At 49.0% G+C, this 17,357-nt stretch overlaps 1 protein-coding gene across 1 annotated transcript in view; it reads right to left on the bottom strand.

Annotated features, from left to right (window-relative positions):
• The window catches only part of AOAH (acyloxyacyl hydrolase), a 126,413-nt gene extending 109,380 nt beyond the window's left edge, over positions 1 to 17,033 (bottom strand). Inside the window, exon 1 of the mRNA XM_036010406.1 lies at positions 16,528 to 17,033. Within this exon, the coding sequence (XP_035866299.1) occupies positions 16,528 to 16,654 (127 nt within the window). The 5' untranslated portion in view covers positions 16,655 to 17,033. The remainder of the gene's footprint in view (positions 1 to 16,527) is intronic.
• Between the last annotated feature and the right edge of the window lie 324 nt (positions 17,034 to 17,357).

The following is a 17,357-nucleotide window of genomic DNA, read 5'->3' as shown; positions in this document are numbered from 1 at the left end:
AGCAGTGTCGCGCGGGAACCGTGCCGGACAGCCCTGGGAAGGAAAGGGGAAATGGGTGCATCCCAGCCTTTCCTAAACAGAGGGCTTTTGTCTGCCATTCACCTTCGAAACTCTGCCGTGGGCATAATTCGCCGCGATCTGTAGTGAAATGCGCAGCGTGTAAGATCGTGGGTCTGGGGTCAGGAGACGGATTGTCAGCCCAGGTTTGCCACCTGTGAGCTCTGTGACCTTGGGGGAGTCAATGAGTCTTGCTTTATGTCCGCTTTCTGTTTTGATCATGCGGGAGAGAGAAATGTCATTTAAAGGAGACCGTGCAAAATTGAGTCTTGCACTTGAATCTTGGACTTGCCATCCAGCCTTGCTACACTTTGGGTCCCTCACTGCGAATATATAATAATATGTTTCCCACAGGGCTGCTGGGAGGACTACAGGGCAGCTGAAGTGCCTTTAAAATCATTAAAGCCATTGTAAAGCATTATTTGACCTCAGTGCTGCAGAGCAACTGCTGAAGGCATGCACTCATATAATGAGTGTCTAGAAGGAACCGTGATAAGTTAGAAATACATGCCTTCGGCAACCTTGATCTACGATAGTGTAAAGGCCCAGAATTGCTAGGTTGAGACTCCTAGAAGGGTCATCACGAGCCTTAATCTCCGGAAATGCTGGGGACCCCAAAGGGAGGTGACTCTTACTCTCTGCCAAGGGTCGGTCAGTCAGACACCAGTACGTCTGCGCGGGGAGCCGCTGGCCTCTCTGAGATAAGAAGAAGCGCACTTAGTAGCGAGGCTGATCTCCAAAGAGGTGAACGAAGCTTGAATCTGAGATAAAGTTCTGGGGTGCCTGGCTTAGCAGTCAGCTCGCTATTACCCATCTGCTCACGGAGCTGGGGACCCACATTCACATGCAAGGTGTAATGAAAGCCACATTTCCACCAGGACTCCTTGCGGAAGTGGCAGGTACCAGATGTGAATAGCACCACTGGGCAAGGCCAGGCAGAAAGGGAGAAAACCTTCCGTGCAATGAGGCTTGCCGGCAGAGGCTGGGAGGCTCGCACCTTCCTGGACACAGCAGCATCCGACGGGCCGTGGCCGCCAGTGTTTTGGGTTCTCGGGGAGGCTGGGCAGAGCTGGGCCCAGCCAGTCGGGGTGGTGCGACCCTGGCAACCACCACCTGCTGGCTCCGAGAGCAGCTCCTTGCTGGGGCATCTGTCACCATCAACTGTCAAGGCGGTGAGACGTGCTTTTGACCTAATCCACGCATCGAGGGGTTTATCGCCTTGCATTGAATTTTGTAGCTGATACTTCTGGCACTTTATGGTCTAGAAAGCGCTTTCCACATATATTTTATTTTATTTTAAAAATAATTAAAAATTATAGATGCAATGCAATCTCATTTTAGAACATTAAAAATATAGAGCAGCATAAAAAAGACACTATCACTCCAGTCATCCAGAGATAAACAATTTTACTTTTATTTTAAATACACAAAGTGTATTTAATATATGTGACTATTTTCCATGCTGATAATACACTTCCACAGCCTGACTTGTGTCTCTGCTAATTGCCTGTTAAGTTAGGAGGAACTAAACGCATTTCAACAGCGGCTGAGAAACAATTATCAATAATTATACTGCAGTGTGATAAGAGTTTGCGGGGGGGGAGGGTATGGTAGAAAAGGGGGAGGGTTCATTTTGAAATAGACACAGCAACTTGGACCCTAATTCTGGCTCAGTCCCTTACAAACGGAGTGCTTAGAGCCATTTGCCTCCCCTTGTGGGAGTTCATGTCTCAGAGTTTAGAGTTAGACCCTCAGTCCCTGGAGGGTGGGCATGGGTCTTCCTCTCACTCGGAGTGCCGGGCACAGGGCCAGCTTCGGAGCAGTGGTGGGGGGCGGGCCACAGATGTTTGCAGACTTGCAGGGAGCTAACGGAGCAGCAGCCACCTGAGCGACGTTTCCCGGTCGGTGGTGGGGCGGGGGGGGGGGGGGGGGGGTCCTCCCCAGGCGTGGGCTCACAGGTGCACCTGCTGCCGAGTCCTGGCTCAGCTGGCTCACCAGCAGCAGCGCCCGTTGACTCTCTGTTCCAGTCTCATTACAGGATGCGGCTCCCCCGTGCACTCTGGGGTGAAGCAAGCAGGGCCCTGTCCTGCATGCATCTGCAGCAAACGGCCCGATGTGCCACTCAGGGTCCACAGAACACGTCGGGGGACGGGGTTGAGATCCTTGCACAGACACCGGGCTTCTCATGGGTCTCGTCGGTGGGCTGCAGCCCTGGGACGCCCGGCACGGACTTGGAGCACGGCAGAGTGGGGATGTGAGCATAAAAACTGGAGACCCTGGCGCAGACACCACGCAGAGGAGATTCCCCTGCGAATCCTGCCTGAGGCCTAGGCTGTGGCTTTTATGATTTTCCACGCCTTCTTAAAACGGGTGGAAGACCACGATTACTCCAGACCTGGTGTGCTTGCGGTTTTTCAGTGGTCAGAGCATCATCAGCACGCGCCTCAAAGGGAGGAGGCAAATGACAAGTAGCCTGGGTGACTGATGTGGCTGAGCCAGGACGGAGGCATTCAGGGTGTGCCCGGATCGTTCCGGACACATGAGTCGGATTAACTAGTTTTCAAATGAACAGGGTCGGGGAGCCTCCTGGGCTGAATACAGACTTGATGGCATTTTCCTGTTCAGACGAAGGGACAAAGGAGCACAGAGAGAGACAATTGTGGAGTGTTGTGCTGCCTCAGTTTCCCCTAACCAACAGGTCTTTGAGATGACACATGTGTGGAAGACCAAAATTAAGCCAATGTTACGCCACTCAGAAGAGCCCCATACACTGGAGGGACCTCATGGTATTCCTGCCCAACCTGCTGAACGCCTCTGTATGTTTTCGTGTGCTAGTTTTGACCCTCCCTGCCTTTGCCTGGTCATTCAAGGTCCTCCTCAAACTCCAGTGGATCCTCATCGCCTCCTCCATTGCCCAGCGTTTCGCCCTCACCCCCCAGGACTGGTGCTAAGAGCTACTCTGGCGTGCTCCCTTGCAGACCTTGCCCTCCTGGAGGGCAAAAGTCAGTGACTTCCTCATCCGCTCTAGGGCTTAGCTCTGCCTGAGCTTGGTCCCTGAGCTCAGCACAACGCTCACTGAGGCGGTATGAGTGAGAGGATGACAGTCCTGGACATAGCCTCTCTCCCTGTGGAGAGTGGGACTGTGTCTCTTTTTTAAAACAGCATTTATTTATTTTTAGAGAGAGGGAAAGAGACGGAGAAAGAGAGGGAGAGAAACATCAGTGTGTGGTTGTCTCTTGCACGCACCCCTACTGGGGACCTGGCCCACAACCCAGGCATGTGCTCTGACTGGGAATCGAACAGGCAACCTTTGGTTCGCAGGCTGGCACTCAATCCACTGAACCACACCAGCCAGGTCTAGGATCACCTGTTTACGGAGACACGCATGAGAAGAAAAACCTGTGGAAGGCTCCCTGGCCAGGTCGCTCAGTGGGTTAGAAGGTTGTCCCAATATGCCCGTCTCTTTCTCTTTCTCAAATCAATTAAAAAAGAAAACCTATGGAAGGCTAGATATGTCGCTGGGAAATTCTGCCAGTTGCTGTCTTTTCCTTTTCATCGAGGCAAAAGCCACACATGTATTTCCCAGGCATCGGGGAAGCCTTGGAGACTGGCTTTAACAAAGGACGTGCACATTCAACGCAGAGTGACGGAGCACCCGTCCCTGGCCGGAAGCTGTGCGGGGCGCTGACGGACCCCCGATGGACTGAATGGGAGCCCTGTCCACAGCGAGCTCACCGTGTAGATTCCAAACTTACATGAACTGGACGGACGATAGCAAGTAATGGTCAAATGTTGGGTGAGATGGGACTTGAAGGACATCGAAGGCAGAGCAAGTCGGAGAAAAGGCATCCCACAAAAGAAACAAGACTGGTGGCCCGGAGGAGCCTGGGGTCTTTCTCCACGGTCTCCACAGTTTCATTAGTAGCAAGTTTTCTTTCTCATGGGTACCAAAAACAACAATTTCTAACAATGAGTGGCATAATAGACTCGGTGAGGTGCAAGCCTGGGAAATCCACCGTTGGTTCAGTGGGGAGGAAGGACTGGATGGACTTGGAGGATAAGAACACTCTCCTTGGAATTTTCTTTAAGGAGGCTCCATTCTCGGGGGCCCCAGGGATCCCACGCCTTGCACACCATTCCCTTCCCCTGCAAATTCACCTCCAGCACACGTATATTTTTGTCCCTGTCCACATCTTGGAAGGGGGAATTGGATGAGCATTGTGTTGCTCAAGACCAACCTCTACTCTGTACTCAAAGATTTAGGCTTTTCTTTCACTCAGAACGATCCCACCAAGTGTTCTTATGGCTTTCCTGGGCTCCTCCGTAGTGCTGGCTAAAGTTGGAAATCATTAGACAGATAAAAAGGAGCGAAATAGAAAAGTCTCTCTCTGAGGATCGGATGACTGTTGGCATTATTATTACTCTGCCTAATGAACAGATTTTATGCCCAAAAGGGCCCCGAGGAAAAGCAGGTGACGGGGCTGGAAATAGGTAAGCACCCAGACTGGGCTCAGCTTGGATTTGCGCTCTCTCTCTCACCTGTCCCTGCCCATTCCCAGTGGGCTCCACCCCTCTTCCCGCTGGGCTGTTAATTTTGGTTCTACAGTGAGGTACGTCCCGAGTCCCTTAGCGGCAAGAATGGAGAAATTGACTTTGCTATTGCTTCTTCTAAGAGGCCGCACTGTCTTGACAAGTTAAAGAATGTTTTCCCTTGGCGAGATGCATGGGCAGAGTAATTTCCCCATTACAGGCTGTTCTCCGGCTGCTGGAAAAAGGCCTGGCGCTGCTAAAGCGAGTTTGTCCAAGCGACTGTTCATTCAGGGAGGGGTGACAGCAGGGGAGAGCCATGCTTTCTGCTCAGTGGTCACGCAAATCTCTTTTCGCCTGGCACCTGGAAATAATGAGTATAACAGGTACTGACACCCTGACATTGTGGGAGAAGAAGCAAATGGGCCCGAATAAAAGCACCTGCTACCGAGATCTGCCGTGGTCGCACAGCTCGGGTAGTTTGCAGACGGTGCCACGGAACCCCTGTGAAGTGAAACGGAGCTCTTGGAACTGTGGTTATAACCGTGACTGTGCCGGCTGGAAATGCAGCCAACTGCGCAGAGCGGCCTATTAGAGCCCCCATTGGTCTGAAGCCCGAGGTTGGTTGAAAAGCCTTGACAGCCCCTGGCAGCCAGGAGAGCCAGGCTGGGTGTGACTGCACTTCCTTTTTGACCTCGAGTGGGAGCACACGTGGTTCATCACATGGCTAGCGTGTGCTTCACAGTTTTCAAAGCGTTTTGCATGCATTACCATCTCATTCCAACTTCGCAAAGATGGAGGCATAATTGCTCTCATTTTCCAGACCAGCAAACGGAGGCTCCGAGAGTTTGGGTGCGAGGCAGCTGGGGAAGGAGCACGGTGTCGTGTGGAGGGGGTCCCTCCCAGACGCTGGCACTGTGCTGGGCTCTGGGCATAGGCTGAGAACAAGCTGATGTGGGTCCTGCCTTCTTAGAGATTCTATTTTATTAGGGAAGTGGGATGGTAAGTAAGCAATTATTATACGTAATTGTAGGTGCTTTGAGGAAAAGGAACCTGGTGACCCTGGCCAGTGGCTCAGTTGGTTGGAATAGTCAATCTTGTACACCAACAAGATGAGGGTTCGATCCCTGGTCAGGGCACATACCCAGGTCGTGGGTTTGATCCCCAATCAGGGCACACACCTAGGGTGTGGGTTCAATCCCTGGTCAGGGCATGTACGGGGGAGACAACCAATAGATATTTCTCTTTCACATCGATGTTTCTCTCTCTCCCCCTCTCCCTTCCTTTCTCTCTAAAATCTATAAACACGACCTTGGGTGAGGATTTAAAAAAAGAACGGGGTAAAGAGGATGGGTTGCTATAAACTTTCTTAGCTTAAGCTGATAGAGAAGGCTTCTCCCAGAAATGCACCCCCCAAAATGGCTAACACAATGGCAAGGAGAAAGCAGAGTGAGACACTGGGGCGGGCTTGGTAGAAGGGGGAGTCAGTGCCGCGTGAGGAAGCGAGCCTGGTGCCAGAACCCAGTGGCGGGATGTGAGGTGCAGGGCTAGGTGGGGGCCAGGGCCTGGCCTTCGGAGGTGACAGAAGAGGTCACCCCAGAAGCAGTGGGGTGTCCTGGGTGGTTCGGTGGAGGGGCTGCTTCTACCTGACCTGGGTCTCGTAAACATCATGCCCGCCGTCAGGTGAGCACGGAGCTTAGAGGGGAAAGTGGGAGCTACATCAGGAGACGATTTTGGTCCTGGACGAAGAGGATGGTGGCTCGACTATAGTAATGTGTGGCTGTGGGGCAGAGGTAAGCGGACGGATTTGGAATCGGTCGTGCTGGCTGGCCTGAGAGGGAGGGTCTGTGAATGAGGGGACGAGAAGGCATGTGAAGGCCAGGGAGAAGCAGAACGGCCTTTGTGGTTCAGCTTGGGGCCTGGGGAGGGGCAGGGCGCAGGCTTGGGAGTCACGCCGCACCTGCATCTGGGTCCCCGCATCCCTGCTGGACCAGCACGGGTTAGTCCAGTATGTCCCCTCCCCAGTGCCCCTTCACAGACACCTAGAGTCTGTTCTGGGGTTTCCCTGCTCGGGTAGGGGCAGAGGATATGAGTTTTGATTGCTAATAATTCATTTTTACTGTATTTCTTCCACTACCATTTGTCCCCCCACCCCAGGCCTCCTCCTACTTCCATCCACCACCCCCACCCCCACAATCAACACACGGTTGCCTGTGTCCCTGAGTTCCTTACAGGGTTTTACATTTTGTCATTCTAACCAACGAGCATCATCCAGGCCTCTTTTATGTTGGTGAGAAGAAAAGGGAGTAAGCCAAGTATGAAAGTCACCACCTAGAACGACTCCAGCGCCAGCCTTCCCTCCTCCCCTCAGCTGCGGGGACTAGGCCAGAGGTGGGGGGCACGCAGCCCAGGTGTGCGCGCCACAGCCCCGCCCCTGCTCCCGGCACCGAGCAGGTGTTCAACGACTGCTCGTTTCTATCCCACCTGCTGAGTGCCCTGTCCGGCAAAGACATGTTCTCCAAATCACTCTTTAAAATTAGAAACTCATGAACTTATCTTTTAAAACACATGTAATACTAACATTGTTGTGGCTTTACTGTCATTGAATTCTTTTTTTTAATTGCAGGCATCTAGTATCTTCAAGACGTTTAGAGAAATTAGGCTCTGCAGCCTGGCCCCGCCACCCCCGGGAACATCATTTCTGTGAGAAAACGCTCAGCGAGTTCCCAGCTGCCGGCTCCCCTGGGGACACGGGCACACGGAGAGGCGCCGCCGGATCGGACATGTGCTGGCGAGAACAGGGCTGCAGGCACTCCGGGGCCCAGGCAAGGGCGGTGAGAGGAGCGAGCAGGCTGGGCTGGCAGGTGCAGGATGGTGGGCGTGGCTGCCTTAGAAATGCATACATACAACATTAATAATAAAGCCCCGAGAGTGAGGACGCCAGAGGCCATTCCATCCTGTGATTCATTCAACACATACTGATGAGCACCTACTATGTGCTCGGACGCCTGAGGAGGCCAAGGGGAATAAGAGATGCCACAGACCTGCAGGAAAGACTGACGACTAGAAGAACAGCTGGGTCACTGCACCCACCCTGTGCTGCTGGGGCACAGGGACCTGTTGGTGACCTGGGACCCCAGGGCAGGAAGAAACTGCACCTGGCCCTGGGGGCCCCCGGGACGGTCTGCCGGAGGGGCTGAGTGGGGAGGAATGGGAGGGCCTCCTGTGACAGAAAGAGGTGGGAAAGGCCTTTTGGAAGAGAGCAGTGGCATTTTTTAAAGACTTGCAGCTGAGAAAGAGGACAGCTGGCCAAGGCCACAGCCCGGGTCTGTGGGAGAGAGGAGGAGAAGGAGGGAGGGGGAAGGAGCTAGATCCTGAGGGGCCTTGAAGGTCGGACCGCAGAGCACCGGTTTCACGCTGTCGAGTCTGGAGTGCAGACCGCTGGTTTGCGAACATTTTGCTTTGTACCTGCTAAAAAAATTAGAAAAGCTATGTGCCCCTTCCACATTTCAATGGCTGCAAACGGTATAAATCCAGGAAGATGGTAAGTCTTGCAATAGAAATAATACATTAATCTTCTCTGTGTATCCAGAGAAATTGAAATACTGTAGTGATTTATACTTATTCCTATCCAGTTAAAATATATGATTAAACTCTTCTCTCACAGTGAGAAATTTATGTTGGTAATTCCTGTTCTTGAATTTGTATTTCAATGAAAAGTCTACTTCCTGGCATTTTCTTCAATTATTGAATTTTATCCCAATGTAATATACTTTTATGATTGAAAGTATTTTATTGACTATACTATTATACTTCTTAACATTAAAAATAAAATTTAAGTAAAAATTTTAATTTCCTGTTAATATAATATCTAAATATTAAAACATTCTTCTGGATAGAGTTTCCTTTATTAATAAAATTAACTTATTTAAACATTATGCATTGCCAATTTGATAAACAATTCCTAAATAGTAAAGGTCCATTTTTTAAAATTAGAATAATTAAATTATTTATAATTTACTTATAAATTATTTATAATTTACTTATAAATTATTACTTTCAGATTTTTCCGTGTATTAGTATATAGCCAAAATTTTGGTAATGAGACTCTTTTACACTCTTTTTTTTGCCATTTTAAAAATATATTTTATTCATTATGCTATTACAGTTGTCCCATTTTCCCCCTTTATTCCCCTCCCCCCTGCACACCCCTTCCCACCTGCATCTTCCCACCCCTTAGTTCATGTCCATGGGTTGTACATAAAAGTTCTTTGGCTTCTACATTTCCTGTACTATTCTTAACCTCCCCCTGTCTATTTTCTACCTACCATCTATGCTACTTATTCCCTGTACTTTTCTCCATTCCCCCACCCCCTCCCCACTGATAACCCTCCAGGTGATCTCCATTTCTGTGATTCTGTTCCTGTTCTAGTTGCTTAGTTCATTTTTGGTTTTGTTTTTATTCTTTTAGGTTCGATTGTTGTTGCTTGTGAGTTTGTTGTCAGTTTACTATTTGTGTTTTTTATCTTTTTTTTCTTAGATAAGTCCCTTTAACATTCATATAATAAGGGCTTGGTGATGATGAACTCCTCTAACTTGACCTTATCTGGGAAGCACTTTATCTGCTCTTGCATTCTAAATGGTAGTTTTGCTGGATAGAGTAATCTTGGATGGAGGTCCTTGCCTTTCATGACTTGGAATACTTCTTTTCAGCCTGTTCTTGCCTGCCAGGTTTCTTTAGAGGTATCAGCTGACAGTCTTATGGGCACTTGTTTGTAGGTAACTGTCTCCTTTTCCCTTGCTGCTTTTAAGATTCTCCCCTTATCTTTAATCTTGGCTAATGTAATTATGATCTGCCTTAGTGTGTGCCTCCTTGGGTCCAACTTCTTTGGGACCCTCTGAGCTTCCTGGACTTTCTGGAAGTCTATTTCCTTTGCCAGATTGGGGAAGTTCTTCTTCATTATGTTTTCAAATAAGTTTTCAATTTCTTGCTCTTCTTCTTCCCCTTCTGGTACCCTTATGATTTGGATATTGGAACATTTAAAGTTGTCCTGGAGGTTCCCAAGCCTCTCCTCATTTTTTTGAATTCTTATCTCTTCATTCTGTTCTGGTTGAATGTTTTTTTTCTTCCTTCTGGTCCAAACCATTGATTTGAGTCCTTGTTTCCTTCCCGTCACTGTTGGTTCCCTGTACATTTTCCTTTATTTCACTTTTCATAGCCTTCACTTTTTCCTCTATTTTGTGACCAAATTCAACCAATTCTGTGAGCATCCTGATTACTGGTGTTTTGAACTGTGCATCTGATAGGTTGTCTATCTCTCCATCACTTATTATATTTTTTTCTGGAGCTTTGATCTGTTTTTTCAGTTGGGCCATATATTTTTTTTGTCTTGGTGCACCTGTTACGTATAAGGGGTGGAACCTTAGGTGTTCCCCAGGGCTGGGCAGCCCATGTTGCTGTGTTGTGCTGTATGTGGGGGAGGGATCTGAGAGGGAACAGTGCTGCTTGCTCAGCTCTCGGTGGGCTTTCAGTCACTTCCTCTGATACCCACAGCAAATTGGGCCCTTCTGGTGCTGACTCCTGGGTGGGTGGGTTTGTGTATGTTCTGGGGCCCTGTGGGTCTCTCCAATCACTCTCCAGTGAGGCTGGGAGTTTCTTCCGACACTGCAACCCCCACAGGTGTTTTCAGTCAGAGGTTTTGAGGCTTTATTTCCCTTCGCTGGAACCCTGGGCTGCAGGGTCTGACTCGCTTCACGTTTGTTCCTCCTGGTTCATCCGCATGCAAATGTGGGACTGTCTGCTCCGCCAGCTGCTGCCTTGCCCACCTGGTCCTCCAGCTGCCGCCTTGCTGCGGGTCCTCTCTGCCCAGCTGCCCGTCTCTGCCCCTCCTACCGGTCTGGATGAATGTTTCTTCTTTCACTCCTTGGTTGCTGGACTTCCACACAATTCGATTTTCTGTCACTTCTGGTTGTTTATTGTTTTTAAATGTGTTGTCCTTTTTTGGGTTGTGCGAGGAGGCACAGTGTATCTACCTACGCCTCCATCTTGGCCAGATTAAAGGTCAATTTTTATTGAAAGTGCATCTGTTAATGAGATAGCTGGGCCTTTTTAATGCATACCTACATCCATGGAAAAATACTACTTCATCATGTAAAGTGACAAGGTTCAATACCGTGTCTGTTCCTATTTTTCATTTTAAAAAGTAAGTGCCAAAAACCACATACCTACTTAAATAAGTAAATGGGAATGAAAGTGCTTTTGATATAACAGTGTCATTTAATTCATTAACTCCTCAGTTAAACGTCAGAAATCTTAGGTGATCTATCGTTAAAAATTATTTCAAATGCTCCATCACTTGACAACTCTATTAAGCCCCCCTTCAAGTGTGCTGAAAGCAAAGCGCTAGAAACTGCCTGATTCGCAAAAACATTTGTTACCTAGTCACTTTCTCAGTTTCTGGAAAATATTAAAAAAAGTTTTGCTAAGACTTATCTGCTAATTACGTCTATTACAATTTCTCTTGGAGAGACCTTGTTAAAACCTAATAGACTCAGAAAAAATTGGAAAGCTGAACCATTGCTCTTTTCAATACCTTTTTGCTTGTACAATATTTTAAGTAAATTCTTTCTCTTGATGCACACTTCAAATATATTTCTGCCGCATGTTGGACCTGCAGAGTTATTTCATTTAAGCTATGAAAACTGTCCTCCATAGAAACCTCAACAGCAACGGCAGGCCTTAGACAGTAAGTGGCGAGATGATGAATGTCGCCTGTCAGAAGGCGAGGCGGCTAATGACCGAGTGCTCAGCTACAGAGAAATGGAGAGAATGAGAGTTCTGTGTGCGTGAACGGTGATTGCACGTTTCCAACCTTCTCTTCTGCCTGCATCTCAGTCCTTTTTGTTTTGGCCAGTGGCGTTGCCATCCTACTGTCCACATTGGCTTGAAACCATAGGACCACCTCCTTTTCTTTTTTTAAAATTCAAACTATGACGTTATCTCTGACTGCTTTATGTAGGGGTCAGGGGTTGGGAAGAAAGGGTTTTAACTGAGTCTGAAGGCATTTTGTATATGTAACCAAAATAAGGGAGGGGGGAAACTGTGTTTTTCTTTAACCTTTTGTAAGGCTTCCTGAGCATCAAATAGTGCTAAAAAAAATAAACAATGAAAAAATAAACTCGGCGAATTAATTTAAATGTCAATGACTTTGGAACATAGGGATTGCATTGGCCCTAAATCACCCATGTAAAGAAAATGATGTTTTGCAAAAAATAAACATTGCTCGTTATTGATTCTGTAACATTTGAAGAGTGGCAGAAAGAGGCCCGGTTGGATTATGTTTGCTTAGTAAGCAAATGGGATGTACAGTTCAGTGCAAACACATCGTGGTAAACTGAAAAGGGGCCACTGGGGTTTGCACAGCTGAGTTCTGAGGCTGGACTAGGTTCAAGGTCACGTCCTCTAGGTCTACTGTTGGGTTCCCACGGCAAAGGCTCCCCATGGGCCTGGAGCTGGGTTGTCTGTGGTGGGATGTTGGTTCTGTCGCTCAGTAGTATCTGTGTGGCTCCTTTCGGAGCATCTCCAGTCCCAACAATTTCCCCTTTTGTGACATCTGGCCCTTCAGTTACGACCGCGGCAGCCACGCCTCTGCTGTGAGTTGTCTTCACTCCCACCTGCCTCTTCCCCGGTGGCCGAACGCCAACCCAGATCCTCTCTGCTGGGAAGGGGGTTGGCAAGCAGAGAGCATTCTCCTCTGTGAGAACTGAGCTGGGACTTGCACAGTCTGGCCTGTGAGAGACAGCCCTTACTCAGAGGCCCTCGGACAGAAAACCAGCTGGTCTGGAGGGAGGGAGATGGGGCAGCACCGTGAGGGCAGGAGAGGGATTTCCTGAGCTCCCGGCAGTCATTATTTTTGGTCTCCAGACTCATTGTTTAGGCCTTGACTGTGTTTCTCTGCCTTTTGGTTGTAAAATTCATCTCCTAAGAAAGTTTCCTTTTTTTTTTTTTAGCTTTGAGTCTAGTGTATGTTTATTCTTGCTACTTGCAATGTTAGAAGCCATGGCCTTGGTAAGCAAAATGGTGGCTGGTGACCCAGTGTCTGGGAAATGAGACAAGAAAGTGGGCGTAAGACGACAGCAAGACAACAGGGGCAACAATTTTTTTTTTAAACTTAGGATTTAGATAGGACACAGAAATCGCAAAAGACAAAAGAAAATATGGATAAACTGGACTTTAAGAATATCATCAAGATTATATAAGGAATTTTTACAATCCAACAGTAAAAGACCAATTTAAAAAACCAAATGGGCAAAGGACTTGATTAGGCACTTCTTCAAAGTTGTACACGCGGCCCCTATTTTGAGAAATGCAAGCTAGACACAATACCACTCCACACCCATACCCACTAGGATTCTGTAATAAAACAAGGTGGATAATGGCAAGTTAGATGGATATTAACTGCTCTATCGAGCAGTCTGGCAGTTCCCCAAGACGTTAACATGGAGTTACCACATGATGCAGAAATTCCACTGCTAGGTATATGCATAACAGAAGTAAAAACACATGTCCACGCATGACCTTGTACATGCATGTTCATAGCAGAATCACTCACAATAGCCAAGAAATGGGAACTACCCAGAGGTCTGTCAGCAGTGAGCAGATACACAAGGAGCGTGGGGGGTGCTGAGCAGTCACACGGGAGCCCTCTCCGGGCATCGCCTCCACCAGAGAGACCCCTCCCACTGGGGTCAGCTCACATCCTGCCACTGTTCCGTGTGGGAGCTCCAAGGCCTGGACCCACCTCAGGACAACTCTGAAGAGCCATTTTAATTCTAGAGAGTTCCATGAGATTGATGAATCCTTTGTTGTAGCCGCACCGCAGCTTGCCTTGTCTGGCCCACAGCGGTTGCCTTCTTCACCCTCCCACGGGTGTTTTCCCGGGCAGCCTCCTCGGTGAACTCCGTGCACTCACATTGCTGGGTGTGTTTCCCAGGGAACCGCCCACAGACAGGAAGACACCGATCTGGGGTGCCTGCAGCCGCTGGCTCAGCCCACGGCCAGCGCTCGGTGAATGTGGGTCACCCTGTGGACTCCCCTGGTGTCCTTTCTCGTTATGATGATAACAGGAAAATAAGTCATCCCCGCAGGGTTAGCTAGAAGTTGCGAGTTGGTGGGTAGATGGGTGTTAAATGTCACCTAACCTAATCAGCAACGGACTCTCCAAGCTCTTGGGTCATGGAGTATTTTAATGGGCAATCAGAGTGAACTCGTGTGGCTAGCAGAGATAGGCACAAATTGCTTGGCAGTCCCCATCAGAAGGAGAGGTCTGTGTCTGCTCTCCTGGATTCCGACTGGGGGGACCTGGGCCTGCGTTGACTGATAGAACATGAAGGGACACTGTCCCAGTCTCCAGACCCACTCCTTGACAGACTGGAAGCTTCTGGCTCCTGTCTTCTGGAACTCTCTCTTTCTGGGGTCCCTGAGCTGCCACGTAAGAAGTCCTACTTTCCCGAGACTGCCCTGCTTGAGAGGCCAAGTGTAAAAACTCTGATGGACAGTCCCAGCGGAGCCAGCCTGCTACCCACCCCCCTCCCACAAAGCACCAGACATGTGAGTGAGGCTGTCTCGGATCATTCCAGACCCACCCATCTTCCTTCTGGGTACCACTTAGTGACCTCAGCCAACCTTCCATGGAGCGGAAGAATCACCAGCCAGGCTCTGAAAAGGTCTCAACCCAGAAAACGATAGTGTAGCAACATGGTTATGTTTTAATTTGATGTGCAGCAATAGACACCCAGGACAACCCCCTCCTGGACCCCTCGGCAGCTCCCGTGAGCTCTCTGAGCCTCACTGGGGATGGGGCCGGGAGGGGATGCGTTATGATCTCCTGTCTGTTTGAAAGCGTCGGAGGCCCAGTATCTCAGACACCTTGCCTAGATCTAAACACTGGATTTGCAACCATCCTAGAAGCAGAGCTTATTTCACTTAAGCCTTTCATCGAGTGTATTTTTGTTAGACAGGTTTTAGGGTTTTGTTTTGAGCAAATGAAATGATGGTAAGTACTTATTTGAGAGAACCACACAGTGGGTGAGGATGACCTCCTCATCGTGGTCCCGGGGGGTCGCACACCTTTACTCCCGGGACTGTGGAGCATGGGTTCACAGGGAATCTGTGGTCTGAAGGTTTTAATTTAAAAGGAGACTTTGGAATTATATGTGTGTTCACAAACATATGTGTGTTCACAAACATACCCCTGTCCAGAAGGCATCCAGCCATGTATTATGAAAAATAGAGACATTTATTGAAGAAGATATAAGAAACACTGTACACAGGACAATGATGCCTCAGTCCCCTTCAGAGTAGGCACCTTGGGACCTCACACAGCTCTCCTAATTGCCATCAGCTGCCCCACTGTATTTTCCTGAATCTCATCAATGGTCTGAAATCTCTTCCCTTTCAAAGGTGGTTTTAGTTTTGGGAAAAGGCAGAAGTCACAGGGTGCCAAATTTAGGCTGTAGGGGGGCTGAGCCACGTGGGTGGTTTGAAGTTTCTTAAAAAACTCCGCATGAGATGTGATACATGAGTGGGTATGTTGTTGTGACGAAGCTGCCAATCACCAGTTGCCCATAGCTGTGGCCTTTTGAATCATCGGAATAGTTTCCACGGAAGAATGTTCAAGCTTATCGCAATATTTGATGCAGATTAATTTCTCCACTTGCTCAGTCATTTTGCATGTGATGGCCACACAGTGCACATGCTCACCCAACCACATCTACTGCCCCCACTGACTAGTACGGTGAAATCATCATTGTTCACACATGCGCACTCCAGTCCACTCTCCTTGGCTGTCAGGTCACATCGATGTGGCACAGACCATTCTCATTATGTTAACAATGGTTGGACTTTTTCTGGACAGATGTGCCGTATAATAACCCAAGGTCATGGCTTTTTAGGAAATAGAACTAATTTAGATTTTTTTCTGTACCGTCTCCAGAAGTAATTTATTAAGTGTCAGAACCTGGGTCTAGATTTTCTCTTTGTAAGATATGGCCATCGTACTTACACTTTGGGTTCTTTTTCTGAGTAGCTCATTGGATTAGTTGCTGCCAAGGTTTCCAAGTCCCCTTGGCTCCCAGCACTGACCCATGAAAGGGCCTGCCACTGGTTTGGAAGCTACAGGAATGATGTGAATTTCAAAGGACTTATCCTACTTTTATTCTTCCTCAAATGCAGCCCTCCTCAAAACCCAACAACTTGGAAATAAAGGACTTCAAGAAAGACAAAGGAGCTGTATCTCAGTCACTGTTCGATGTTTCCAGGTGACCGTCCTATTACCGGCAGCTCTGGGCTCCCCAGGAGAAAGAAGGAAACTGAGGCGGTTGAGCCTTTAGTGGGAGCAAATGCTCTGAATGTACCTGCCCAGTCCCAGTTCTCACCGCCTCCCTGTGAGGAGGGGACTGTGTTTTATCAGTAACAGCACAGAGTTGTGGGGGGTGGGTAGGGAACTCCCACAAGGTTTCACAGACAGTGAGGGGTGGAGCAGAGCGGGAGGGGTGGGCAGCAGTCGAGCTCAGGTGTGTCTGTCGGAGTTCAAAGCCCCCCTTCTTTCTGCGGTGCGATGCTGTCTTCTGAAAGGGTGTCAGCATGCCGGGCTTTTGTAGCTGTCTATCTGGGGCTGTGGGGGAGGGAATCCAGTCACCACGGCAGTGGGAGACTTTTATAGCTAATGCAAACTAGCAACTGTACACGGCGCTTCCCTGCGCACACACGCGTGTGGAGTGTGAACACACACTCTCAGACCCAAAGTCCCTCCATGCCCGTGAGGAATCTTCCTTGGAATCTTAGCAGCTCCTGATGTCATTTAATAGGTGACAGGCTATGCAAGCAAGGTTATTTAATCACAATGTCATGTCCACTTAAAAATATGCAAAATGTGTACATACCTACACAGGTGTGGCCCTTTGAGGCCCTGGTGCCAGGCAGGTCACCGTAGGTTGCAGAGGCCAAGGCGAGCGAGGGCAGGAGAAGGAGCACAGGAGCTGCCCAAAGGCCTTTCCAGGGGCACTGCATGGCGGAGCTGTGCGCCCGGGGGACCAGCAGGGCTGCGGCAGCCTCCGGGGGCCGTGGTGTCCTGGAGCCGCGGCTGCAGAGTCCCGTAGTCTCTCTCCTCTTCTCTTCCGTCCTCCGACACCCTCTTGCACGCTTTTCAATAAGTGTGAAGCGAGTAAAGACACAGAAACACTCACAGAGTCACTTGTCACTACTCTAGGTCCCCGAGAGAGAGCCACCTAGGCGCTGGGAAGAGCTACAGGGGTCTCTCCCAGGCGGTTGTTCGGAGACAAAAGCTGCCGAGAAAGGAAAGACCCAAGTTGCGCAGCTGGTGGAAAGGCGCGTATGTGGGCTTGCTGGCTGAAGGCAGAGGCCGGAAACCTCAGGAACCCCCAGGCTGGCGGAACCATCTTGGGGGTGTTTAGCAGGCACTTCCTCTTTCATTCTGGCAAAGCTAAACAATTAAGCTGCAGAAAAAAAAAACACAATAGAACGAAACCACAAACACACAGCCCAGTCACAACTGGATCAGCAACGCCCAGGAACTGTAGAAATTATAATTTGTTACATTCAGGAGTTATAGTTTTGCTCTAAATAGCTTTCTATGGGGAGGTTGGGCTCCTTGTTTTGTTGCTGGAGAGTCTGGTCACCCAGTTATTTCCTGCAGAGAAGGAGGACTATTCTTCCTCAAGGGGCCAAGCTTTCTCCAGGACTTTCACTTGGT

Source organism: Phyllostomus discolor, chromosome 10 (assembly GCF_004126475.2).
Source record: "Phyllostomus discolor isolate MPI-MPIP mPhyDis1 chromosome 10, mPhyDis1.pri.v3, whole genome shotgun sequence".
In the NCBI taxonomy this organism is placed as follows: domain Eukaryota; kingdom Metazoa; phylum Chordata; class Mammalia; order Chiroptera; family Phyllostomidae; genus Phyllostomus; species Phyllostomus discolor.
The sequence above is the reverse complement of the archived record's forward strand: the minus strand, read 5'-3'. Positions and strand labels throughout refer to the sequence as shown.